At 40.1% G+C, this 27,723-nt stretch overlaps 1 protein-coding gene across 3 annotated transcripts in view; it reads right to left on the minus strand.

Annotated features, from left to right (window-relative positions):
• Window positions 1–27,723, minus strand: part of ak9 (adenylate kinase 9) — a 162,248-nt gene that overhangs the window by 17,595 nt on the left and 116,930 nt on the right. For 2 of the 3 annotated variants that reach the window (XM_073055891.1, XM_073055892.1), the window contains exons 29-35: window positions 26,349–26,562; window positions 17,773–17,974; window positions 16,950–17,096; window positions 3,385–3,602; window positions 2,836–3,032; window positions 1,047–1,216; window positions 851–949 (exon numbers count right to left, since the gene is read on the minus strand). In XM_073055891.1, the coding sequence (XP_072911992.1) occupies window positions 851–949; window positions 1,047–1,216; window positions 2,836–3,032; window positions 3,385–3,602; window positions 16,950–17,096; window positions 17,773–17,974; window positions 26,349–26,562 (1,247 nt within the window). Of the gene's footprint in view, window positions 1–850; window positions 950–1,046; window positions 1,217–2,835; window positions 3,033–3,384; window positions 3,603–8,940; window positions 9,038–16,949; window positions 17,097–17,772; window positions 17,975–26,348; window positions 26,563–27,723 lie in introns of those variants that run through there. The other variant, XR_012100217.1, reaches the window with a different exon arrangement.

The following is a 27,723-nucleotide window of genomic DNA, read 5'->3' on the forward strand; positions in this document are numbered from 1 at the left end:
ATGCTGCCCATGGTTCTAGGTGTTGCCTCCAGATCTTCCACCATGGCAAACTAGGAGATACAACGTAGGAGAAAAGATTATAGAAAGGGAAAAGAAAAATTGTGGGGGATAATTACTGGGGGTGTGATCTAAAGGTGAGAGAGAAGATTACATGGGACTTGAAAGGTAATTGGTGCAGTGAACCCATTAGGAGGAGAATGGGCAGAAGTAGGAAGGTGAGAAGATGCCATTGAACAGATCAGTCATGGGAATGAGATGGAGAAGGATATACTGAAGAGAAACTCCAAGTTGAGAATGTTATCAGAGATAAAGGGGATCAATGGGATTATGGGAAAGAAGAGGAGGCAGATAGAAAATATTGGAAGGCTAGGAAGATCCAAAGGTTCATAGAGTCCATAGGAAGGAGTGGAGGCCAATCACTGGAAGAGGGAGTGGATAATATGGAATAGAAGCATCAATCTGCAAGAAAACAGGAGCTTGTTTTAACGAAGATGCACAGCCTTAGAGGTGTCTTGATTTCATCACTGCCTGATTCTTCAAAAAAACGCAGAATAGCTTTAATCCCATAGTTAAGGTCTGCTTCTGCAGTCAATCTCCATGATATTTATCAGTTGCATATACTTAGTTAGAAAATTATGCAAGTTTGATCAGTTGCATTGTATACCAAAATTTTGTTGTACTTGTCCAGCATTTGTTCAGAAAAGCTGCATTAATTTAAAGTTTTGACAATGTTTTGCAATTATGCAGCTGCACCAGTGTGTAAGGCATTCCAAAATATACAGTGAAATTTCAACCCCTATAAAAAAGATTTCAGAGTTTGATAATTAGAACATTATTTAGAAACACTTACCGCATAAATTTATTAAGGTGTTTCTCATCCTGAAAAAGATATAACTTGTTTCTGTATTCAACAGCATAATCAATGTGTCCAGGTATCAAAGCTTCATACCTGCCAAGAACCAAAATAGCAATGTGGAATATTCCTCCATCAAGAAATTTAATTCTACATCAGATATATTCTGTAAACTATTCAGAAGTTGATTTACTTCTCCATCCCATCCAGAAATGTAACTGGACAGTAGCCCTGCAATTCTGCATGCTTAGGAAACCTGGCCTTCACTCCAACTGCAGTAAGCTTTATTGGTAACATATCAGGTGGTGGCAGAGTCACGGCAGCCAGTGGAGGTACAAACATCTCTGGGTTCTCCAAGAATGTCTGAAACAAATGAACAAAATTGTCAACACACACAAAATACTTGAAGAATTTAGCAAGTCGGGCAACATCTATGGAGAAGATTAATTTGTTGATGCTTCAGGCTGAGACCCTTCATCCTTTCACAATATTTTGTTTTTATACTTTAATAAGATTGAAAAAAAGTGTGATAGTCATCACAATTTTCTCAAAAATGTTAGACAAAGGTATCATTAAAACTATAAGTGTAAAAATAAGTGGACAAATCTGTATCTTTGAGTCCATATTCCTAGCTTTGTAAAAATAAATTTAGCTGCTACTTTGTTTGATTTCCACATGCAACTAAAAATTATATGTAATATATAATTATTACCGTACTTTTTCCTACTGATTACGTGTCAAAAATAGAGTATCTTAGAAGACTCGCCACTTATAAAACTGAGAGCCTTCAACCTATTTAAGACTAAGCAGCTAATTGTTTGTCAATTGATCTTTACTAATGGACCATGACAGGAGTCTGTCCAATCTATAAAAAGTACTGTGGCAACTTTTCAAGGCTCCTTTGTGCATTACTTCCAAAATCTGATGCCCTCAGTTCACAGAAATAATGGGCAACAGGGACATAGAAACAAACCAACAAATCTTCCCTTCATCATAACTTGGAAAAAGATCTCTGCTCTTTCATCATCATATATGGGTAACATAGTGGTTAATGCTTCACTTTATTGAGTCAGCTGTAAGATCAGGGTTTGATTCCCACCACTGTCTGTAAGGGGTTTGTACATTCTTGCTGTGAATGTGTGTGTTTCCTCCAGGTGCTCTGGTTTCCTCCCAGATTCCATAGACATACGGTTAGTGTTAGTGAGTTGTGGGCATGCTCTGTTGATGCTGGAAGTGTGATGACTTCTGTGGGCTACCCAGTGCAATCTTTGAAGATTTATTTGATGCAAAATGACGCATTTCACTGTCCATTTCACTATTTTGATGTACATGTAACAAAGCAAATCTCATCATATTCTAGAATTCTCTACCTCACAGAACAGTGACAGTATCTTCACCTTACTGAAATTTAAGGTCACTTACCCTGACCTCTTCCCAAATAAGTGCTGACAATAAAAAAGCTACCAAAGTTTCAGGAATGAAAAAAAGTGTTTTTGTTTAATTTCAACAAAACTGGAGTGATAACATGGGCATGGATCAAAAAAGTCTCAGGAAAATATGTAACTGTACAAGCATTTAATAATTTGCTTCTATGATAATGAAACATCTCTTAAATATTAATTCCTCAGTTCTCTCCACATATGTTACCAGACCTGTTGTACTTTCCCATGTACTGATTTTGTTGCAGATTTTGGCATCTACCATGCCACATTTTATCTTCATTTACATTGACAGGTCTAGGTTTCTTCTCCAAGTGTATAATTAATGTCAAACTCCACATGCATATATGGAAAAGAACAAATTGATAAAACCTTTAACAGTACTTTTTAATCAATGTACAGGTTGAAAGATGTGCAAAGAAAAGCTGACAGAATTTAAAGCAATATTCTCATGTCCCCTTTGATCAATATTATTTATGAAGGTAGAGAAAGAATGGAACTAATTTTAACTCATTCTGATCTGTCTATCACAGACATGCTTACTTCCAGAGCTTCCTTTGAAGCTAGTTTGTAGTAGTGTCCTCGGAACTCTGCTGCAAATTCCAATGATGGATCAACAGAACAGTCTTCCAGTTCCTCTTGTAATTGAAGGGTGACAGGACAGTATTGCCCAAACTCTCCAAGGCGTGTTAGCAGTTCATTGGGTGTGATGCACAAACCAGCAATATTGGCAGCTTTACCTATTTGTGAGAAATGACATTTTGCTTTTTCAGTTGCAATGAACTTAAGGGTTGGAAACATTCCTTGAAAGCTTTCCCCACAAGCTTGGCTCAACAAGTTATGAGAGGTATGGATCAACCATGTACATACTGCTTGGCACAGAAGACTAAAAAGGGTTGAATAATCTTTTCTAACTTCTACTTTTTGTGCAATGTCATACACGAGACAGCAGAGTTTGACACAATGATATATTTACTTTTCTGAAAATAATTTGCTTAGAGAACAATAAAACTCAAAAGCAGAGACATTAATATAATTTCAGAATTCATAATGCTTAATAAGCAATATTTAATTTAAAATGTCTATTCTTACCTTCACGTATTCGTTCCAGATATACCTCAATCTGTTTTACACTGGCTTTGACTTCTTCGAGCACTTTTAGCCACACCCACCACTTGCTGTGTTGTCCATAAATAATACGCCAGTTTTGATGCTCCTGTTGGTAATATTCCCAGATAGCACTAATCTCATGACTAAATGATGAATTTCGAATGGTTAGATTCTGAGAACTGTCATGGAGTGGATAGATCCTATCAGAAAACAGTAAAAGTAGCAAAATTAGTGGTAAAACTTTTGTGTCCAAACATGATTTAAGTAAATGTAACTAAATCTAGTATTCCTAATTCATAATGTGCATCTACAATATGGAGTAGGCTTCTCCTGCATAAATGCAAAAAATATAGCTTATTAAATTTAATATTCTTTTGAAAATGATGAGCCCTTTGTCAGCTCAAGTGATGTTATCAAGATGAAACATTGGTGAGATTCTACAGCTTATATAGTATTTTGTGGCTTATATTCTCTGTCTCTGAGGCCAATGACAGGTAGTCTTTCAAGAGGGTGAACACTCTCAAGGCAGCTGGGCCTGATGGGAGTACCTGGTAAGGCTCTAAAAATCTGTGCTAACTAACTGGCAGGGTATTCAAAGACAACTTCATCCTCTCAATGCTACAGTTGGAAGGGCAACAATTACATCTGTGCCCAAGAAGAGTAGTGTGAGCTGTCTTAATGACTATTGTCCAGTTGCATTCACACCTACAGTGATAAAATGCTTTGAGAGGTTGGTCATGGCTGGAATCTACACTTGTCTCAGGAAGGATTTATACCCACTGCAATTTGCTTACCGCCACAATAGGTCTACAGCAGACGTGATCACACGGTCTTGGATCACCTGGACAATGCAAATACCTATGTCAGGATGCTGCTTATTGACTATAGCTCTGCATTTAACACCAACATTACAAAGGTCCTGATCAGAAAGCTACAGAACCTACGCCTCTGTACCCCTTCTGCAACTGGATTCTCGATTTCCTAACCAGAAGACCACAATCTGTGTAGATTAGAAAGAGCATCTCCACCTCACTGACAATCTACACTGGCGTGGCACTGCTCTACTCTCTCTACACCCAATGACTAAGTGGCTAAGTACATCTCAAATGTGATCTATAAATTTGCTGATGATGTAACTATTGTTGGCAGAATTTCAGATGGTGATGAAGGGATAGGAGCGAGATATACCAGTTAGTTAAGTGATGTCGCAACAACAACCTTACACTCAATGTCAGCAAGACCAAAGAGCTGATTGTGGACTTCAGAAAGAGAAAGATGTGGGAACAGAATCAGAATCAGGTTTATTATCACCGGCATGTGTCATGAAATTTGTTAACTTAGCAGCAGCAGTAGTTCAATGCAATACATAATATAGAAGAAGAAAAAAATTAATAATAAATAAATAAATAAATTGCAGTATACGTCTATTGAATAAATTAAAATTGTGCAAAAACAGAAATATATTAAAAAGGTGAGGTAGTGTTCATGGGTTCAATGTCCATTTGGGAATCGAATGGCAGACAGGAAAAAACTGTTCCTGAATCGCTGAGTGTGTGCCTTCAGGCTTCTGTACCTCCTACCTGATGGTAACAGTGAGAAAATGCCATGCCCTAGGTGCTAGGGGTCCTTAATAATGGACACTGCTTTTCTGAGATAACGGTCCTTGAAGATGTCCTGAGTACTTTGTAGGCTAGTACCCAAGATGGAGCTGACTAAATTTACAACCCTCTGCAGCTTCTTTTGGTCCTGTGCAGTAGCCTCCCCCACCCCACCCCCCCCCCCATACCACACAGTGATGCAGCCTGTCAGAATGTTCTCCACGGTACACTTATGGAAGTTTTCGAGTGTTTTTGTTGACATACCAACTCTCTTCACACTCCTAATGAAGTATAGACAATCTCTTGCCTTCTTTATAGCTGCATTGATATGTTGGGACCAGGTTAGGTCCTCAGAGATCTTGACACCCAGGAACTTTAAATGGCTCACTGTTTCCACTTCTGATCCCTCTATAAGGATTGGTGTGTGTTCCTTTGTCTTACCCCTCCTGAAGTCCACAATCGGCTCTTTAGTCCCACTGACACTGAGTGCAAGGTTGTTGCTGCGACACCATTCCATATTTGGCATACTTCTCTCCTTTGCACCTTTTGTCTCCATATGAGATTCTACCAACAATGATTGTATCATCAGCATACTTATCAATGGTATTTCAGCTATGCCTAGTCACACAGTCATGCATATACAGAGAGTAGAGCAGAGGGCTAAGCACACACTCCTGAGGGGCAGTAGTGTTGATCATCAGCAAGGAGGAGATATTATCACCAATCCACACAGATTGTGGTCTTCCAGTTAGGAAGTCAAGGCTCAGAGGCTCAGGTTCTATAGCTTATCAATCAGGATTGTGAGTACAGTGGTGTTAAATGCTGAGCTATAATCCTGATATAGGTGTTTGTATTGTCCAGGTGGTCTAAAGCTGTGTGAACAGCCATTGAGATTGTGTCTGCCGTTGATCTATTGTGGCAATAGGCAAATTGCAGTGGGTCCAGGTCCTTGCTGAGGCAGGAGTTCAGTCTAGTCATGACCAACCTCTCAAAGTATTTCATCACTGTATATGTGAGTGCTACTGGATGATAGTCATTAAGGCAGCTCACATTATTCTTCTTAGGCACTGGTATAATTGTTGCCTTTTTGAAGCAAGTGGGAACTTCCGCCAGAAGCAGTGAGAAGTTGAAAATGTCCTTGAATACTCCTACCAGTTGGCTGGCACAAGTTTTCAGAGCCTTACCAGGTACTTCATTGGGACCTTCCACCTTGCAAGGGTTCACCCTCTAAAGACAGCCTAACATCGGCCTCTGAAACAGAGATCACAGGGTCACCAGGTGCAGCAGGGATCTGCACAGCTGTAGTTATATTCTTCCTTTCAAAGCGGGCATAGAAGGTACTGAGACCAAAAAACCTATCCTCATAGAGGGATCAGAAGTGGAGAGAGAGAGCAATTTCAAGTTCCTGGGTGTCAATATCTCTGAGACCTAACCTGGATGCAACATATTGAAGAAACTTGTAAAATTAGTCAGATCTATCATGGGTACTAGCCTCTGTAGTATTGATGCACCATCAATAACTCTAGGAGACTGGAAGTGGATGATAGGCTTTTTTTAAATTTTTTTATTAGTTTTTCAAAACATTTTACAAAATTAAAAACCCCAAATCCCAATGAGGAGCATTAATACAGAGCAAGGTTAAGCATACAATATCAATATGCTACAGAGGAAGAGAATTTAACAAAAATGCACCTAAATTAAAGACAAGTGAGCTTAGTGTCCTCCCCAACCCCACAACACAAGAAAAAAAACCAACAATTCCAGACTAACCACCACACAATATAGAGAGTATAAGTCCGGACAGTCAAACTCCCAGACTGTGAATACGCTTAGCAACAGAGGATAATAATGCCTACTACCAGAAAAGAAAGGGAGCTGAAAGCAAGGGACCGAAAAGAAAAAAAAACCCTAGTCAAGAGGAAGGTTATGAAAGTAGTCGATAAAAGGCCCCCAGATCTTATGGAACTTTAAATCCGAATTGAGAACTGAATAATGAATGAATGTGAGTTTCTTGGAGGAAAGCAATGTCAGCTTTGAGTTGTTTAATATGTGAGAATACCTTCCTCCTTTTAACAGGGTGGTTCAGTCCCTTTACATTCCAGCTCACAAATTTAAGTGCACTAGCCATTATCAATTACTAATGCATAAAAGGCAGCAGGCATATAAAAAATCAAGCGGTACAATAGCAGTCTGGGAGCAGAGATGTAAACATAGATTCGTAAGGTCAAAATATAAACATGTCCTAACCAATAAAGAAATGTTGGAACTGGAAAACCCACCCCACGCACACAACCCAAAACTAGACGGCTACCAAAACAAGTAGCTAGCTCTACCAAAGAAATTAACCCAAATACAACTTCCAGATCTGTGTCATTGAAAGCAGTTCTGTATAAATGTTATAACAAACAGTAACTAGTTTATGCACTAGGAAACATAACTACAGATTAGAACACCTTCTGCCGAGATATACAACTTAATACAGAGAAAATCGGAAGAAAACCAAAACTAATCTACCCGCGAAATATTATAGAAGAATAAAGTAAGAGAAGGGGAAAAAAAAGGTAAGAAGGAAAAAGAAAAAAGAGGAAGGGGAAAATTATAAATTCAAGATGAGTATTTATCAACCGTTTACCGAGAAGGGAGAAAAAAAAATCAGAGAATGGAAAAAAAAGGGGGTGAAGAAAAGAAAGAGATAAAATAAATAAATATTTAAAACAGAGGAAAAATAAATCAGCAGTTGAACTGTGAACCAACAAACAGGGAGGCCTTCACTAAAGACTTCAAACCTCCAAAACAAGTTAGATTTAGTTGTAGAACTCTGTAGGTAAAGTTATACAGAGGTGAAAATAGATTACACACACACCAAATCCCGGGAGAGATTGTCAACAGCCTTTAGAGTTTCAGTGAATAATGTCTGAGTGATTCAAGTGAATTCCGAGTCCAGAGAAAGTAATTTTACTACGAGGAGTACTTATCCACCATTTTAGGAAGTCTGATCAGATTCCGAAGATGACTGGATAGCCGGAAGACTTGCCACAAACGCTTCAGCTTCCCTCGCTGATTTGAACCACTTGAATTCCCCGGTATTAAACTTGATTCTTAGGTCAGCAAGATTACGAAAGGAAGGTTTGAAACCACGATCAAAAAGCACTTTCATTACGCCTTTATACTCAGCGCGCATCTTTAAAGTCTGGGGTGCAAAATCTTCCACAAAGCGAATGGTTGTATCCTGGAAAGAAAAAGAGCCTCTGCGACGTGCCTCCACAATCAGACTGTGTTTTACCTGGTATTGATGGAAACACAAGATTACTGGTCGCGGACGGGTGCCCAGAATTCCGGGGGGTACATTAACTCTGTGTGCCCGTTCGAGCTCGGGCGGCTTCGGAAGCAAATCTTTCCCGAATAACTCACAGAGAAACTCGGAGAAAAACTTCACGGTTGACCCCTTCTCAGTTGCCTCTGGTAATCCCAGAATTCTGATGTTGCAGTGTCTGCTGCGATTTTCGAGATCCACCGTTTTGGAAAGAAGTTTATTAGATTTTTCCTCTAAGCTGGAACAGAGAGTCTCCAAGTATCGAACCCAACTTTCTAAAGCTTCAGAAGTCGAATCGATGCGAGATAAGTGTTCAGCATGTTTGTCCACTTTATCGTTGATCCGATCCAGTTTGTCTTCTAACTGTTTGAAAGCGGTTTTAATTTCCTTTAAGATTTCGTCTCGGAGATTTGCAAGCGCCTCCATCGTCACGCCTGACGAAGTCGTAGTTTCTTTTCTCCCGGATTTAGAACTCTTGCTAGACATTGTAGGTTAGATATATTCACAGGCAAGTAAGAGATACCGAAATAATTCCTATCTAAGCTTTATAAAATGGAGACATTTAGTGCAAAGGTAGCGACAGTAACGGAACAAAAGTTCGGAGCAGCTAAGCAATCGCCATCTTACCGGAAGTCATGATAGGCTTTTATTAACAGCGAAAAGGGAGCACGACACGTCGAAGACTGAGGGAGGAGCAGTGCCTCAATCGCCTTTATACAGGGGTCTGTGGGAGGAGCCACAGGAGCAGTCAGCAGAGGGGCATGTCCAGACAGGTATACATAATTTACCACAAGTATCTAAGACACTTCAAAGTGTGGTGCCTCAGGAAGGTAGCATCCATCCTAAAGGACTCTCACCATCCAAGACTTGCCCCCTTCTCACTGTTACCATCAGGAAGGAGGTACAGAAGCCTGATGGTACACACTCAGTGATTCAGAAACAGCTTCTTCCTCTCTGCTGTCCGATTCCTAAATGGAACATGAACCCATGAACACTACCTCACAACTTTTTTTTCTGGTTTTTTTGAATCACTTACTTTTACCTTAACTATTTAATAGACATAAATATCTGCAATTCAGTATTTTTCTCTATATTTATTGTACTGCTTCCATAAAGTTACCAAATTTCACAACACATGCTGGAGATATTAAACCTGATTCTGATTCTGAATACAGTACATCACTTAGCACTCTGAATAGGTGCCCCTTTAGTTATCTTGGGGATAGAGTGTAAATATTTGGTTGCTTACTAATATACTATATCTCCAGTTCTTGTTTCCCATTTCAGGCTGCACTACTACATGAAGAAATTTAAAGCACTTGGTCACAACAAAACGAATGTTCATTTTGAGGTATGGTTAAATTATTGAATTAGTACCCAGATGCCTGGATTTTTCATTGACCTACTATAAATTTGTTGGGGGAATTTAAATTTAACTAACTCAGTAAATCATTATTAAATAATGAACAGTAGAAACAGTGCATTTTTTGAAAACTATATGATCCAAGTTAGATTCATAGCTAATCGCTCTGGTGATTATAATTCCGGCAACTAAAGAATTAAATGGCACTTCTGTGCATGATTCTTGGTAACATCCTGACATTTTCCCCACATCCAGTATTCACCTGATCACATTGCTTGTAATGCATCATAAACATATTTTCCATCAATACTGACATGAAATTGATCGTGAAGCTCCACACAACTCTGTGGACAATTTCAGTGGAACTAGCAGCATATCATGTTACATTAATGGTCTTCTGACTCTGCTAATTTTAGGGGACCAGATTGACACCCCAAAAAAGTGACTGTTGATTGCTCAAAGTTCTTCAAAAGCTTACAGACAAAGAACAACTAACAAAGAGCATAACAACACACACAAAATGTTGGTGGAACACAGCAGGCCAGGCAGCATCTATAAGGAGAAGCACTGTCGACGTTTCGGGCCGAGACCCGAAGACGTCTCGGCCCGAAACGTCGACAGTGCTTCTCCTTATAGATGCTGCCTGGCCTGCTGTGTTCCACCATCATTTTGTGTGTGTTGTTTGAATTTCCAGCATCTGCAGATTTCCTCGTGTTTGCTCTAACAAAGAACATCTTTATTCTGCAATTAACTACCAAGGTACGCATTTAATGGGTGTCTCAATAACAGTTACAGATGGGTTGGTATGACTTTGTAGGCATCACTGAGTTGTGGCTGAAAGAACGCTAAAGTTGGGAGCTTAACTTTGTATCGAAAGAACAGGTAGAAAGGCATAGGCAGTGGTGTGGCTCTACTGATAAGAGATGGAATTACATCTTTAGAAAGAGGTGACATAGGGTCAGAGAATGTTGAATCTTTGTGGGTAAAGTTAAGAAACTGAAAGGGTAAAAATATCATTATCGGAATAATGTATAGACCTCCAAATAGCAGCCAATATATGGGGTTGAGCTTGCAAAGGGAGCTGGAAAAGGATGTAATAAGGGTAATGACACAATTGTAATGGGGAACTTCAATATGCAAGGGGATTAGGAAAATCAAGTTGGTGTCAGATCGCAAGAGAGGGTATTTGTTGAATGCCTGCAAGATGGCTTCTTAGAGCAGCTTGTGCTTAAGCCTACTTGGGGAAAGGCTATCTTAGATTGACTGTTGTGTAATAACCCAGACCTTATCAGGGAGCCCTTGGGAGGCAATGATCATAATATGATTAAATTCATACTGCAGTTTGAGAGGGAGAAGCATAAGTCACATGTATCATTACTTCAATGGAATAAAAGGAATTACAGAGGCATGAGAGAGAAGCTTGCCCAGGTTGATTGGAGAAGGATACTGGTGGAGATGATGGCAGAGCAGAGATGGCTGAAGTTTCTGGGAATAGTTCACAAGGCGCAGGAATGATACAACCCTCAGAAGATGAAGTTCTCAAATGGCAGGGCTAGGCAACTGTGGCTGACAAGGGAAGTTAAGGACCAAATAAAAGTCAAGGAAAGGGCATATAAAGTATGTGGGAAGTTGGATGATTGGGAAGCTTTTAAAATCCAACAAAAGGCATCTAAAAAAAACTATAAGGGAAAAGATGAAATACAAAGGCAAACTAACTAATAATACAAAGCAGGATACCAAAATGTTTTTCCAGTTATATAAAGAGTAAAAAGGAGGTGACAGTTGATACTTTACTACTAGAAAATTATGCTGGTGAGGGAGTAATGGGGGACAAAGAAATGGCAGATTAACTTAATGAGTACTTTGCAAAAGTCTTCACTGTGGAAAACACTAGTGTGCCAGAGGTCTGTAAGTGTCAGGGAGCAGGAGTGAGTGTCATTGATATTGCAAAGGAAAAAGGCCTGTGCAAACTCAAAGGTCTGAAGGTGGATAAGTCATCTGGACCCAAAGGATTACATCCCAGAGTCCTGAGAGAGGTTGCTGAAGAGATAACGGATGCATTAATCTTGATCTTTCAAGAATCACTTGATTCTGGCATGGTCCTGGAGGACTGGATGATTGCAAATGTCACTCCACTCTTTAAGAAGAGAGGAAGGAAAAAGAGAAGGAATTATAAGCCAGTTAGCCTAATATTAGTGTTGGAGTCTATTATTATGGATGAGGTTTCGAGGTACTTGGAGGTTAATGATAAAATAAGTCAAAGTCAGCAAGGTTTCTGTAAAGGGAAATCTTGCCTGACAAATCCATTAGAGTTCTTCAAAGGTTCAAAGATCAAATTTAATGTCAGCGAAATGTATACAATATACATCCTGAAATGCTTTTTCTTCACAACCATCCACGAAAACAGAGAAGTGCCCCAAAGAATGAAGGACAGTTAAATGTGAGAACCCCAAAGTCCCCCCACTCACCCCTCCCGTGTGTAAGCAGCAGCGAGCAACGATCCCCCTTCCCCCCACCAGCAAAAATAAACGTGCATTGGTACTATCACCAAGCCCAAGCGTTTGCTAAGCAATAGCAAAGACACAGACCAAAATTACCCCAAAAGCTTCGCAATTCATTCAAATTTGACAACCCACAGGTTCTCTCTCTCCCGTTTTCATAGCGAGCAGGAGGCACAACAACAATCCAGTGGTTTACGATCTTAACAGTCTGTTTTGTCACTTTTTTTGAAGAAGTTACAAGCAGGATGGACAAAGGAGAGACAGTGGATGTCACTTACTTGGATTTTTTGAAGACATTTGTTAAGATGCCACACATGAGGCAGCTTTACAAGATAAAATTCTATGGCATTACAGGAAAGATACTGGCATGGAGAGAGGAATGGCTGACAGCCTGGAGGCAGCGAGTGAGAATAAAGGGGACATTTTTTGGTTGGCTGCCAGTGACTAGTGGTGTTCCTCAGGGGTCAGTATTGGGACCGCTACTTTTCACATTGTTTGTCAATAATTTGGATAATGAAATTGATGGCTTTGTGGCAAAGTTTGGGAAGATAGGTGGAGGGGTAGATAATTCTGAGAAAGCAATATGATTGCAGCAGAACTTGCAGAAATTGGAAGAATGGGTGAAAAAGTGGCAAATGGAATCAGGTGTTGGGAAATGTACGATAATGCATTTTGGTAAAAGGACCAATAGTGCAGACCGTTATCTAAATGGGGAGAAGGTTCAAACATCAGAGATAAAGAAGGACTTAGGAGTCCTCTTGCAAGACTCCCAGAAAGTTAATTTACAGGTTCAGTCTGTGGTAAAGAAGGCAAATGCAATGTTGGCATTTATTTCAAGGGGAATAGAATATAAAAGTAAGCAAATAATGCTGAGGTTTTATAGGACACTAGTCAGGCTGCACTTGGGAGTATTGCCAATAGTTTTGGGTCCCATATTTCAGAAAAAAATGTGTTGTCATTGGAGAGAGTTCAGAGGGAGTTCACAGGGATGATTCTGAGAATGAAGGGGTTAAAATATGAGAAGCATTTGGCAGCTTTAGGCCTGCACTCACTGGAATTTAGAAGAATGCAGGGAGATCTCATTGAAACCTACAGGATGTTGAAAGGACTAAATAGGGTGGATGTGGAGAGGATGTTTCCTGTGGTGGAGGTATCCAGAACTAGAGGACACAGTCTCAAAATTGAGGGGCAACCTTTTAGAACAGAGGTAAGGAGGATTTTTTTTTTAGCCAGAGTAGTGAATCTGTGGAATACTCTGCTATGACTGCGGTGGAGGCTAAGTCTGTGGGTATATTTAAGGTGGAAGTTGTTAGTTTCCTGATCATTCAAGGCATCAAAGGATATGGCGAGAAGACAGGTATATGGAGTTGAATATGATCTGGGATCAGCCATGATGGAATGGCGGAGCAGACTTGATGGGCTGAATGACCTAATTCTGCTCCTATGTTTTATGGTCTAACACTATTGTCAGAAGGGATGAAATTCAAAAAACTGCAAGAAATCCATAATAATATTCTTCAATTTGCAGTGTAGATTCTGTTTCGCTTTTTCACAGATGCTATCTGACAACTAAATGATTACAACTTTCTGGTAACTGACAGCAACAAGCTTATGCCATTTTTCTCAATTTGCTGTTCATTGCAGTACAAGAAAGGCCACCAGGGCTTTTTATTCAGAAAATAACGTCTATATGTTTTTTGACTTTGGTGAATAGAAGGGATTCACATAACCATAACAAGCACAGATTAGTAACCCAGACTTTACCTCAGTAGGGTTCAATTCCCTAATGGTAGAGCTAATTCTAGTGAGTATCCAGTCAGTTTTAGCACATAAAATCTCTCTTCCTGGCAGGTACATCATTTTCAGAATGCCTATCTCTCCTTAAGTAAATCTGTAAACTTATTCCTTCTTTGTAGCATGAAATTTGTTAACTTAGTGGCAGCAGTACAATGCAGTACATGATAATATAAAAAAAGTAAATTAAAATAAGTATTTATATAGATATTAAATAGTTAAATTAAAGATAGTGCAAAAATAGAAATAATATTTTTTTTAAGAAGTGAGGTGGTGTTCATGGATTCAATGTCAATTTAGAAATCGGAAGGCAGAGGGGAAGAAATTGCTTCTGAATTGCTGAGTGTGTGCCTTCAGGCTTCTGTGTCTCCTTCCTGATGGAAGGAGATACCTCCTTCCAATAAGAGGCTTGTGTTGGGTGGTGGTGTTCCTTAAAGATGGATGCTGCCCTTCTGAGGCACCGCTTCTTGAAGATGTCTACAGAGGGTAATACCCAGGATGGAATTGACAAATTTAACAACTTTCTGTAGCTTCTTTTGATCCGGTGCAGAAGCACCCCCCCCCCCCCCCAATACCAGACAGTGCATTGCTATGTTGGGACCAGGTTAGATCCTCAGAGATCTTGACATCCAGGAACTTGAAATTGCTTACTCTGTCCAATTCTGATCCCTCTATGAGGATTGGTTTGTGTTCCCTTGCCTTATCCTTCCTGAAGTCTATAATTAGCTCTTTGGTCTTACTGACATTAAGTGCAAGGCTGTTGCGCGACACCACTCAACTAGCTGGTATATCTCACTCCTAAGTGCTCTCTTGTCTCCATCTGAGATTCTACCAGCAATGGATGTATCATCAGCAAATTTATAGATGGCATTTGAACTATACCTAGCTACATAGTCATGGGCATAGAGGGAGGAGAGTAGTGGACTAAGCACACACCCTTGAGGTGCGCCAAGGTTGATTGTCAGAGAGGAGGAGATATTATTACCAATCCTCACAGATTGGGTCTTCCTGCTAGGAAGTTGAGGATCCAATTGCAGAGGGAGGTATAGAGGCCTAGGTTCGTAACTTATCAATCAGGACTATGGGAATGATGGTGTTAAAAGTTGAGCTATAGTCAACAAACAGAATCCTGACATAGGTATTTGTATTTCCAGCATCTGCAAAATCTCTTGTGTCTAACACTGATGAATGCTGGTTTTGGACCAATTTTGCCAAAACTTGAAGGTGCAACAACTGGTAACAACAACAGTGGTTATAAAGCTACTTATACAAAAATTGTTTAAAAAAACCCAAATAATCTTATTCACTATTGTGCTACAAAGTAGGGATTTTCTATTGTTACTCAGTTAGGTTTATATGTGACTTAAAGTTTACAACAGTGTTGTTGACTTTTAATTGTCCTTCAATGCAGAGAAGGCAAGTAAGGACAGAACAAAATAAACAAAGCAGTGACAGGGTGTAAAATAAATTCAATAAATCTGGTAGTTTGTCCACCACCAAAAACAAACCTTGAAAGCTACTGGATTGTCACAGACATGTCCTGCACCTTCCAATATAACTCGGAGTCCTGCCATGTGCAGAAGTTCGCTGATGACACGGCCATAGTGGGGTGTGTCAGGAATGGACAGGAGGAGGAGTATAGGAAACTGATACAGGACTTTGTGATATGGTGCAACTCAAACTACCTGCGTCTCAATATCACCAAGACCAAGGAGATGGTGGTGGACTTTAGGAGATCTAGGCCTCATATGGAGCCAGTGATCATTAATGGAGAATGTGTGGAGCAGGTTAAGACCTACAAGTATCTGGGAGTACAGTTAGACGAGAAGCTAGACTGGACTGCCAACACAGATGCCTTGTGCAGGAAGGCACAGAGTCGACTGTACTTCCTAAGAAGGTTGGCGTCATTCAATGTCTGTAATGAGATGCTGAAGATGTTCTATAGGTCAGTTGTGGAGAGCGCCCTCTTCTTTGTGGTGGCGTGTTGGGGAGGAAGCATTAAGAAGAGGGACGCCTCACGTCTTAATAAGCTGGTAAGGAAGGCGGGCTCTGTCGTGTGCAAAGTACTGGAGAGTTTAACATTGGTAGCTGAGCGAAGGGCGCTGAGTAGGCTACGGTCAATTATGGATAACTCTGAACATCCTCTACATAGCACCATCCAGAGACAGAGAAGCAGTTTCAGCGACAGGTTACTATCGATACAATGCTCCTCAGACAGGATGAAGAGGTCAATACTCCCCAATGCCATTAGGCTTTACAATTCTACCGCCAGGACTTAAGAACTTTTTAAAAGCTATTATTAATGCTTTTTGAGATAGTGATTTAGATGCATATCATATTTTTTACTGAGTTAAGTATTGTATGTAATTAGTTTTGCTACAACAAGTGTATGGGACATTGGAAAAAAAGTTGAATTTCCCCATGGGGATGAATAAAGTATCTATCTATCTATCTATCTAATTTACCTGCACTACCTTTTCTCTGTAGCTATTACACTTTATTTTGCAGTCTTATTGTTTTTGCCTTGTTCCACTTCAATACACTGTGTAATGATTTAATCTTTGAACAGTATGCATGACAGGCTTTTCACTGTATCTCAGTACATGTGACAACAATAAGCCAATGCCAATTCCTTCCAATCAGGCCTACATTCAACCTCTAGACAAGAGAGTGTGACTGACACTCAATGACCTAAAAACCAGTAAAGTTGCTCTGGCTTGCTATTGTATATACACAAGCAAAAATATTTTTTAAAAAGCTGACAAAAAAGAATACGAATGTGTTTAGAGCTGAGTGAAAAGATATTTGAAATAGCAGGAGGAAGAGTACTGAGTGGGTACTATGAAGATAACTCTACAGGATATAAACCAAAACTTTGAGAAACCAACTGACCAAGTTTTAATCTCTTCCTTGTATTTAACCACACTTCATAATAGTTATCAAATCCATCTCATCACCAGAGTTTTACTGTTTGTTACCTGTTTGGTGACCTTTTGTCAATTAAACCCCTCTTCAAAATCTCTTTTATATCTGTTTGCAGCTCAATAATCCGAGTAGGAATTATTTTCCAAGAATTGAGTAGATTTATTTGCTCTCTGGTTACGGGATATCCATCCAGGACAAACCTATAAAGAGAACAGATTATTTTTTTGAGCTATGGAAAAATAATTTAAAATACAGCATATATTTCCAATAAAATAGGAGAGTAGGCATAATGGCAGAAAATACTGTGGGCGGAGATTTGGTGGGGCCTAGGTTGGAATATTTTGAAGACAGAATTGTGGGACATCAGGAATCAGACTAAGGGAAGGGACCTTAATTCTGGGAACTGTGGTGATCAAAATAATCCATTTAATGTCAAGTTTAGGAACGACTCCTTACTTTCTTTGTTGCAGGTCTTCTTCAGAATTGCTATCCCTGAAGGCACCATGATGGCACCGATTGCCTTTAGAAAACTTGACATGGAATGTATATTAAAGAAATGTCAGGCCCTTTAATTACATATTTCCTTCTGAGATAAATTAAGAAAATCTCTTGTTCATCTACATTTAGAAAACTGGTACATTTACTTGGGTAAATTGGTAGAGCAGTTTGCAAGTGATAAAGGGCTCCAGATTATTTAATAGCTTGCTAGTCAAGTGTTTTGTGCAGCAAACCTCATCTACACCCTAAGAAAAACTGATTTACACAGGCTGTTCCTGGTTTCTATGTGTTCGATAGAATGCATAATAGATAAGTGAACATAAAACCGACAAGAATAAGCTATGTTTTAGATATAATTCAGAAATACTTGAGACATACCCTCTGGTATTGCATATGACATCCATCAAGCACACTTCTAGACACTTTACAACAAATATATCTGGCACGATCAAACCCTGTTTGAGATGTTTAATAATATTAACAGCCAAAGCAGTCTTCCTCTGAGTGGTCAGAACTGTGCGAATAGCTTCTCCTGCTGAAATGCGCTGAAGTCCAAATTCACTGGCAAACTTCCTGGCCACTATAACACAAACAGAAAGTGTATCTTGAAAACTGCTTAAGGAACTGACTTAATGGCATGTTGGCCACAATCCTGCAACAGCTCTTTAAAAGAGACATGAGGTGGGGAGTAGGAAGGGGGGAGGAAAGAAGCTTTCATGTGCACTTTTCCTTTAATTTTTCCCACCCATGGCAGATAGAAAATTTCAGAAATAAATAGTCTAGTCAGGGGTTCCCAACCTGGGGTCCATGGATCTCTTGCTTAATGGGATTGGCCCTTGGCATAAAAAAATGTTGGGATCCCCTGGTCTAGAAATATAGGTGGACTGAAACAAACTTCAATTTTTCTGGTTCAAAATTAAAACAAAAATATAGATGCTGTACCTATGAAATAAAAACAGATTGCTGGAAAACTCTACAGGTTAGGTAACATAGTTTGTGACAGAATATCTACAAATTTGCCAATTGGCAGAGTTTCAGATGGTGACAAAGAAGCATACAGGAGTGAGGTCGATCAGCTGGTCAAGTGGTGTCACAACAACACTCATGTACTTCATGACAGTAAGATAAGGGAATCGATTGTAGATTTCAGGAAGGGCAAGTCAAGGGAATACATGCCAGTCCTTATCAAGGGATCAGAAGTGAAAGAGTGAGCAGTTTCAAGTTCATGAGTGTCAACATCTCTGAAGATGCAATTACAAAGAAGCTACAAACACAGTTATATTTCATTAGGAGTTTGAGGACACTTGGTAGGTCTCCAAAGACATTGGCAAGTTTCTTCAGATGTTCTACGGAGAGCATTCTGGCTGGTTACATTACCATCTGCTATGGAGAGGCCACTGCACAAGATTGGAAAAAGCTGCAGAAAGTTGTAAACTCAGCCAGCTCCATCATGGGCATTGGTCTCCCCAGCATCCAGGACACCTTCAAAAGGCAATGCCTCAAAAAGGTGGCATCCATTATTAAGGACTCCCATCACCCAGGACATGCTCTCTTCTCATTGCTACTATCAAGGATGAGGTACAGGAGCATGAAGACACAAACTCAATGTTTCAAGAGCAGCTTCTTCTTCGCCATCAGATTTCTAAATGGACAATGAACCCATAAGCACTACCTCAGTATTTTTCCCTTCTCTATTTGCCCTACTTAATCAATTTATTTTTATATACTTCTTATAGTAATTTATAGTTTTTATTTTAAAAGTAGTGTAATGTACAGCTACTGTAAAACAATAAATTTCATGACATATGCTAATGATATTAAACCTGATTCTGACCATGACCTTCTATCAAAATGTTACGTCTGTTTTTTTCTTCCCAGTGGGTTGACCTTCTGAGCAATTCCTAAAACTTCTGTTTTTATTTAAAATAATCAAAAAATAATTTTCACCAATCCACCAGCAGAATGTTTCTTCATGGGAGGTAGCACTGTAGCTTAAATTTGAACAGGATCGCCTGCTCCATCTGTTTAGCAGAATACTGTCCAGGCTATTCATAGTCTGAAAATCCTAAAAGGATATTGCACCATGCATTTATTTGTGAGAGTATTACCTGAATTGTGAAAATCACTTTTGATAGATACTCTGAAAGTCATTCGGATTTTGTCAATCTCTGATAGAATTTGCAGGTTGTATATAAATTAGATTAAACAATTACAAGATTCATCCAGTGCAAGAAGAAAGCTTAAAATTCCAAGTCTGACATACCACAATCCACCCTATACCCTTTCTTTCTCCACATACCCCAATTTGGATCTACTTTGGTGGGGAAAGTTGGAGAAGCAACAATCTGGGACAGAATTAGCAGTACTATGATTGAAATATGAATTGATTAGAGAAAGCCAGAATGGATTTGTTAAAGGGAAACATGTGCAACTACCTTGGTATAGTTTTTAAATGAAATAACAGAGAAATGCAGTTGATGTGGTATACACAGACTTCTGAAAACCCACGGTGATGTGGAAAGACTATGGAAATTAGGATTGTTCTTTTTGGTCAAGAAACTGCTATAATGAGAAAGGCGTTTAAAGTTCATGAAGGGAATAGCTGGTGAAAGAGTGAAGAACCAGGTCAGACAGACAGACATACATACTTTATTGATCCTGGGGGAATTGGGTTTCATTACAGTCGCACCAACCAGGAATAGTATAGAAATATAGCAATATAAAACCATAAATAATTCAATAATAATAAGTTAATCATGCCAAGTGGAAATAAGTCCAGGACCAGCCTATTGGCTCAGGGTGTCTGACACTCCGAGGGAGGAGTTGTAAAGTTTGATGGCCACAGACAGGAATGACTTCCTATGACGCTCAGTGTTACATCTCAGTGGAATGAGTCTCTGGCTGAATGTACTCCTGTGCCTAACCAGTACATTATGGAGTGGATGGGAGTCATTGTCCAAGATGGTATGCAACTTGGACAGCATCCTCTTTTCTTTTCTTTTTTTAAAAATTTTTTTTATTAGTTTTTCAAAACATTTTAAAAATTAAAAACCCCAAATCCCAATGAGGAACATTAATACAGTGCAAAATTAAGCATACAATAACAATATGCTACAAAGGAAGAGAATTTAACAAAAAAGCACCTAAATTAAAGACAAGCAAGCTTAGTGTCCTCCCCAAGCCCCACAACACAAGAAAAAAAACAACAGCTCCAGACCAACCACAACACAATATAAAGAGTATAGGTCAGGACAGTCAAACTCCCAGACTGTGAATACACTTAGCAGCAGAGGATAATAATGCCTACTACCAGAAAAAAAAAGGGAGCTGAAAGCAAGGGACCGAAAAGAAGAAGAAAAAAAGAAAAAAAAACCCTAGTCAAGAGGAAGGTTATGAAAGTACTGGATAAAAGGTCCCCAGACCTTATGGAACTTTAGATCCGAATTAAGAACTGAATAATGAATTTTTTCGAGGTCCAAGCAGGCCATAATGTCGTTAAGCCAGTTAATGTCGTTAAGTGGAGATGTGGAGAAAGCGAACCAGCTGAACAACTTCTTCAATAGGTTCGACAGCACAATCTCACCCTCACTGCAGAACTCCACACCAGGCTTACTTCCCTCACAGGAAAATATCCACTCACAGGAGACCTGGCCCATGCCCAGGTTTATGGCTGCACAGGTGGAAGGTCAACTGAGGAAGATCTGTACCAGCAAGGCGGCTGGACCGGATGGAGTTTCCCCACGATTACTGAGGGCCTGTGCGACTGAACTGGGAGAACCACTACAGCGCATCTTCAACATGAGTCTAGATCAGAGAAGAGTACCCAGACAGTGGAAAACATCTTGTATTGTCCCGGTACCGAAGAAACCACAACCAAAGGAGTTGAATGACTTCAGACCTGTTGCCTTGACGTCGCACGTGATGAAGACCATGGAGCGGCTGATAATACAGAATCTGAGGCCACAAACCAGGCACGCCCGGGATCCGCTTCAGTTTGCGTATAAGGAGAAGGTGGGAGTGGAGGATGCTATCACGTATTTGCTGCACAAATCACTCTCTCACCTAGATGGGGTCAGTTGTGCTGTGAGGATTACATTCCTTGACTTCTCTAGTGCCTTTAACACCATCCAGCCCAAGATCTTAAAGCACAAACTAACGGAGATGGGAGTAGACTCTCACATGGTGGATTGGATAGTGGACTACTTGACAGATAGACCTCAGTATGTGCGGTTGGGAGACTGTAGGTCTGACACAGTGGTCAGCAGCACAGGAGCGCCACAGGGAACCGTACTCTCTCCGGTCCTGTTCACCCTGTACACATCTGACTTCCAATATAACTCGGAGTCCTGCCATGTGCAGAAGTTCGCTGATGACACGGCCATAGTGGGGTGTGTCAGGAATGGACAGGAGGAGGAGTATAGGAAACTGATACAGGACTTTGTGATATGGTGCAACTCAAACTACCTGCGTCTCAATGTCACCAAGACCAAGGAGATGGTGGTGGACTTTAGGAGATCTAGGCCTCATATGGAGCCAGTGATCATTAATGGAGAATGTGTGGAGCAGGTTAAGACCTACAAGTATCTGGAAGTACAGTTGGACGAGAAGCTAGACTGGACTGCCAACACAGATGCCTTGTGCAGGAAGGCACAGAGTCGACTGTACTTCCTTAGAAGGTTGGCGTCATTCAATGTCTGCAGTGAGATGCTGAAGATGTTCTATAGGTCAGTTGTTGAGAGCGCCCTCTTCTTTGTGGTGGCGTGTTGGGGAGGAAGCATTAAGAAGAAGGACGCCTCACGTCTTAATAAGCTGATAAGGAAGGCGGGCTCTGTCGTGGGCAAAGTACTGGAGAGTTTAACATCGGTAGCTGAGCGAAGGGCGCTGAGTAGGCTACGGTCAATTATGGAAAACCCTGAACATCCTCTACATAGCACCATCCAGAGACAGAGAAGCAGTTTCAGCGACAGGTTACTGTCGATGCAATGCTCCTCAGACAGGATGAAGAGGTCAATACTCCCCAATGCCATTAGGCTTTACAATTCAACTGCCAGGACTTAAGAACTTTTTTTAAAGCTATTATTAATGCTTTTTGAGTTAGTGATTTAGATGCATATCATATTATTACTGAGTTAAGTATTGTATGTACAACAAGTGTATGGGACATTGGAAAAAATGTTGAATTTCCCCATGGGGATGAATAAAGTATCTATCTATCTATCTATCTATCATCTTAAGCCATTGCGCATGAGTGGGTGGGGCAACATCTCTCCATCTAAGGAGGATCAAGCGTCTAGCCATGAGAGAGGCAAAGGATAGTATTCGGCATTTGGTCGGACCCAGACATAAATCTGTCTCGCCCCAAAAACCGAACAGAGCAATTAAGGGGTTTGGTTCTAGGTGCTGATTCAGAATACCCGATAATGTAGTGAAGACATCTTTCCAGATTTTCTCCAAGCTAGGACAGAACCAGTACATATGGATGAGAGAGGCCACGCCCCTCTTGCATTTATCACAGAGCGGACTAATGCCAGGGTAGAATCGAGATAGTTTAGATTTAGACATATGGGCTCTATGAACAATCTTAAACTGTAAAAGGCAATGGCGAGCACAAAGAGAGGTTGAGTTAACCGATTTGAGAACTGAGTCCCAGCTCTCCTCAGATAAGGAGATATTTAAATCCTGCTCCCAGGCCATTTTAATTTTATCCACAGGGGCCCGTCGTAAAGCTGCTGGTTTATCTCGGATAATTGATATTAAACCTTTACCTAGTGGATTAATGGAAAGAAATAGGTCCATAGCATTTTTCGCAGGCATTTCAGGAAAGTTAGGAATTAAAGGAGCAATAAAGTGTCGGATTTGGAGATATCTGAAAAAGTGAGCGTTAGGCAGGTTGAACTTAACAGAGAGCTGCTGAAAAGAAGCGAAGTGATTATCAATGAAGAGATCTTCAAAATGTCTAATGTCCTTCCTATACCAAACATGGAATGCTGAATCGTACGTAGTAGGTAAAAAAAGGTGATTATGTGCGACAGGGCTAGAAACGGAAAACCCCTGGAAACCATAGCATTTCCTGAACTGAGCCCATATACGCAAAGTGTGTCTAACCAGAGGATTAGCTATTGATCTGGGCAGACTGCTAGGGAGTGCAGAGCCAAGAAGTGCAGATATAGATAATTCTTTAGTGGAGCTCAACTCCATTGCCACCCAGTTAGGGCACTCGGGTTGACCGTGGAAGAAAGACCAGAAGGTAGCACAACATATATTAGCTGCCCAATAATATAAGCGAAAGTTAGGTAAAGCCATGCCACCCTCTTTTTTAGATTTTTGGAGGTGGATTTTATTAATTCTAGAGCACTTATTCTGCCACAGATATGACAAAATAATAGAGTCTAAGGAATCAAAAAAAGATTTAGGAATAAAAATTGGGATAGATTGAAATAAGTATAAAAATTTGGGGAGAACATACATTTTAACAACATTAATACGACCTACCAAAGACATAGATAGAGGTGACCATTGTACCAGACTCTGTTTTATAGCATATGAAAGATTGACAAAGTTTTCACGAAAGAGATCTTTAAACTTCCTTGTGACTGTAATTCCAAGATAAGTAAATTGATTATGGACCACTTTAAAAGGGAGATCACAAAATATTAGTTCTTGTGCTTCTTTATTAATTTGGAAAAGTTCACTCTTATGTAGATTAAGTTTATAGCCAGAGATCTGGCTAAACTGGTCAAGAAGTGAAAACATTAGAGGTAAGGATGTAGACGGATTTGAGAGAAAGAGCAATAAGTCATCAGCATTGAGAGAAACTTTATGCTCAACACCCCTCTCCAAATCCCGGTCAATTCAGGACAGTTTCGAAATGCTATCGCCAGAGGTTCTATAGCCAAATCAAAGAGAAAGGGACTTAAGGGGCATCCCTGACGGGTGCCACGTTTGAGATTAAATACTTGGGATTTCTGAAAATTAGTTAAAACAGAAGCAGTAGGACACAGGTACAGCAATTGGATCCAAGAGATGAAACTTTGGCCGAGGTCAAATTTTTCTAAGACTGCAAAAAGGTAGTTCCACTCTATACGATCAAATGCTTTCTCCGCATCGAGGGAAATAACACATTCAGGAGTCCCAGTTGGAGCTGAGTATAAAATATTAAATAGACGCCGAATGTTAAAAAAAGGGAGACGGTTTTTAATAAAGCCTGTTTGGTCATCAGAGATAATGGAGGGAATAATGGTTTCTAATCTATGAGCCAACACTTTAGCTAAGATCTTTACATCAACATTGAGCAGAGAGATCGGCCTGTACGAGGAACACTCTGTAGGGTCTTTGCCCTTTTTTAAAAGAAGAATAATAGATGCCTCATTGAAAGAGGGTGGCAATTTGCCATATTTAAACGAGTCAGATAATACTGAAAGTAACTGAGGAGAAAGAAGTGAAGAGAATGATTTATAAAATTCTACAGGGAACCCATCAGGTCCAGGAGATTTCCCTAAGGACAGTGCAGAAATTGCAAAAGATATTTCTTCTGATGATATAGGCGCATTGAGTTTGGCTTTGAAATCAGATGAAAGTAAGGGGATATTCAGATTCTGTAAAAATTGATCAACAGAGATATTGTCATTCAGAGATTCAGAGGAATAAAGCCGAGAATGAAAATTTTAAAATGCGTCATTAATTTCTAAATGATCCAATGTAAAGTCTCCGTTCTCCTTCCGGATCTTTGTAATATGTTGTTTGGCTTTGGAACGCCTCAGCTGATTGGCTAGGAATTTACCAGACTTATCCCCATGAATGTAAAAGCGACTCTTGCTTTCGAGAAGTTGGCGTTCGACAGGTTGAGTGGACAGAAGGTTAAATTTAGTTTGGAGTTCAACGCGCTTCTTGTATAATTCAGGGTTAGCATCCTCTTTTCAGACACCACTGTCAGAGAGTCCAGTTCCACCCCAACAACATCACTATCCTTATGAATGAGTTTGTTGATTTTGTTGGTGTCTGCTACCCTCAGCCTGCTGCTCCAGCACACAACAGCAAACATGATAGCACTGGCCACCACAGACTCAAAGAACATCCTCAGCATTGTCCGGCAGATGTTAAAGGACCTCAGTCTCCTCAGGAAATAGAGATGGCTCTGACCTTCTTGTAGACAGCCTCAGTGTTCTTTGACGGGTCCAGTTTATTGTCAATTCGTATCCCCAGGTATTTGTAATCCTCCACCATTTCCACACTGACCCCTTGGATGGAAACAGGGGTCACCGGTGCCTTAGCCCTCCTCAGGTCCACCACCAGAGTCTTTTTCACATTAAGCTGCAGATGATTCTGCTTGCACCATGTGACAAAGTTTCCCACTGTAGCCCTGTACTCAGCTTCATTTCCCTTGCTGATGCAAGTCAGGTGATAGGCCAAAATGAGATGAGAGAAAAACTCAAGGAGAGAGGTGGATAAAATTTGATGGTGACATTTACAAGGGATCCACATTTAACAGCGAAAGATTTGCAAGGTTCTGGGGAAGTATATGGGAATGGGACTAACTGGACTGCTGTTGTATAAAGCTGGTATGAAAGAACCTGACAGGCAGAATGGTCTCTTTCTGCATTCTGCAATTTTGTGAAACAGTGATTTTTTGTCAACTGGTCATCCTAAAGTATCAGTCTTTTGTAAGGGCCAAAGTTGTGATATAAGACTCTTGCTAAGGGGACAAAAGGCTAATTGCCAAGACTGGAGGTCTGGACAACTGCCCTCTCTATGGATTAACGAGTTTTGTTTATTGATGGCATATGTACATGCATATCAAGTATATTTTTATTTAAGTATTTGGACCTGGTTGGTTGTTAGTGTTGAGACATGCTTGAATAGATTCACCATCCTATAAACACCATTATCACCATTAAAGTGACTTTGAAATCTTTGTTTTACTTATAACACAATGATATAAGTTTGCTGTTACTTACCAGTACTCTTTCCAGACTTTGGGGGTCCAACAATGGCAATCTTGATGGGCACAGCAGGCCTTGGCTTAGGCTGGGTGATATACTTGAAAGAATTTTCAATGAATTTGTCTCTGTTTTGCTTGCTCACAAAGAAATAAACATACTTGCGGTGGACAACAGGGAAGACATTTTGATGCATATCTTGGATAGGCTGGATTGCATTTCCTTCACTTAACTGCAGTGTCAAAATAAAAGTAATTTTAAAGTTAAAATTGGACCTGTTAACTTACAAACACATCTGTGTGTGTTCATTTATGCTGTATTAAACCTGAGTAATACATTCTGCTTGTATCTTTTTCATGTGGGTGCAGCTTTGATGCAGTAAAGATCGCTTTCCTTGTGTAATGCATATACTAGCAGATATAATTCCAGTTGCTCTGTGCCATACTGACACCTGATCTGTAACAGTGCATACATACTACTCCAGAACAATAATTGGATCCTCCCTGATGTCAGAAATCTTTTCCTGTGCAGCACTACCCTGCTTTTAGATGAAAGCATAAGCACATCTTTCCTTTGTTACAAACAAGAGAAAATCTACAGATGATGGAGGTCAAAGTAATACACACAAAATGCTGGAGGAACTCAGCAGGCCAGGCAGCATTTAGGGAAAAGAGTGAACAGTCGACATTTTGGGGAGAGCCCTCTGATGCATCATCAGTAACTCTGAGACATGGGTTAAGGTAGGCTTTTATTGGCTGGAAGAAAGCACAAGCAGCAAGTGACCATCACACGACATCCTGGAGACTGAGGAAGGGTCTGTGGCTCCAATCGCCTTTATACTGGTGTCTGTGGGAGGAGCCACAGGAGCAGTCAGCAGGAGGGCGTGTCCAGACAGGAATATGTAGTTCACCACACCCTCCTTTGCTACCACTGTGTTAGTAATCATTAGACCTGCATTACCATGCTGGTAGACCATTCATGTGCAAATGAATCTCAGAGCTCCAGCCCTTAAAGACATCCGACAACCAAACCATAGCACTACTGTAAATGTTTGTGATTTGCTCTGTTGGAGAAGAAGGATTGTCTCAAGAATATGCACCTGCAATTCATGCAGATGAGATCATCATGAACATAAATAGATCATGCTGCTCATTGGGCTGGAAGCACCTGTTGCACTCAAAATTAAAACATAAATAATATGTTAGCACAAGAAGTGCCAGGAGAACTTTGAGAACTAGAATGTACCCTAAGTACCAGGGGAAAGCCACAAATATTACAGTCAAGGTGATTCTTTTTCAGCAATAAAACAAACTGCAAGAAGAACTCAAACACAAGCAAGAGAAAATCTGCAGATGCTGGAAATCCAGACAACACACACAAAATGCTGGTGGAA

Source organism: Hemitrygon akajei, chromosome 9 (genome assembly GCF_048418815.1).
Source record: "Hemitrygon akajei chromosome 9, sHemAka1.3, whole genome shotgun sequence".
Lineage (NCBI taxonomy): Eukaryota > Metazoa > Chordata > Chondrichthyes > Myliobatiformes > Dasyatidae > Hemitrygon > Hemitrygon akajei.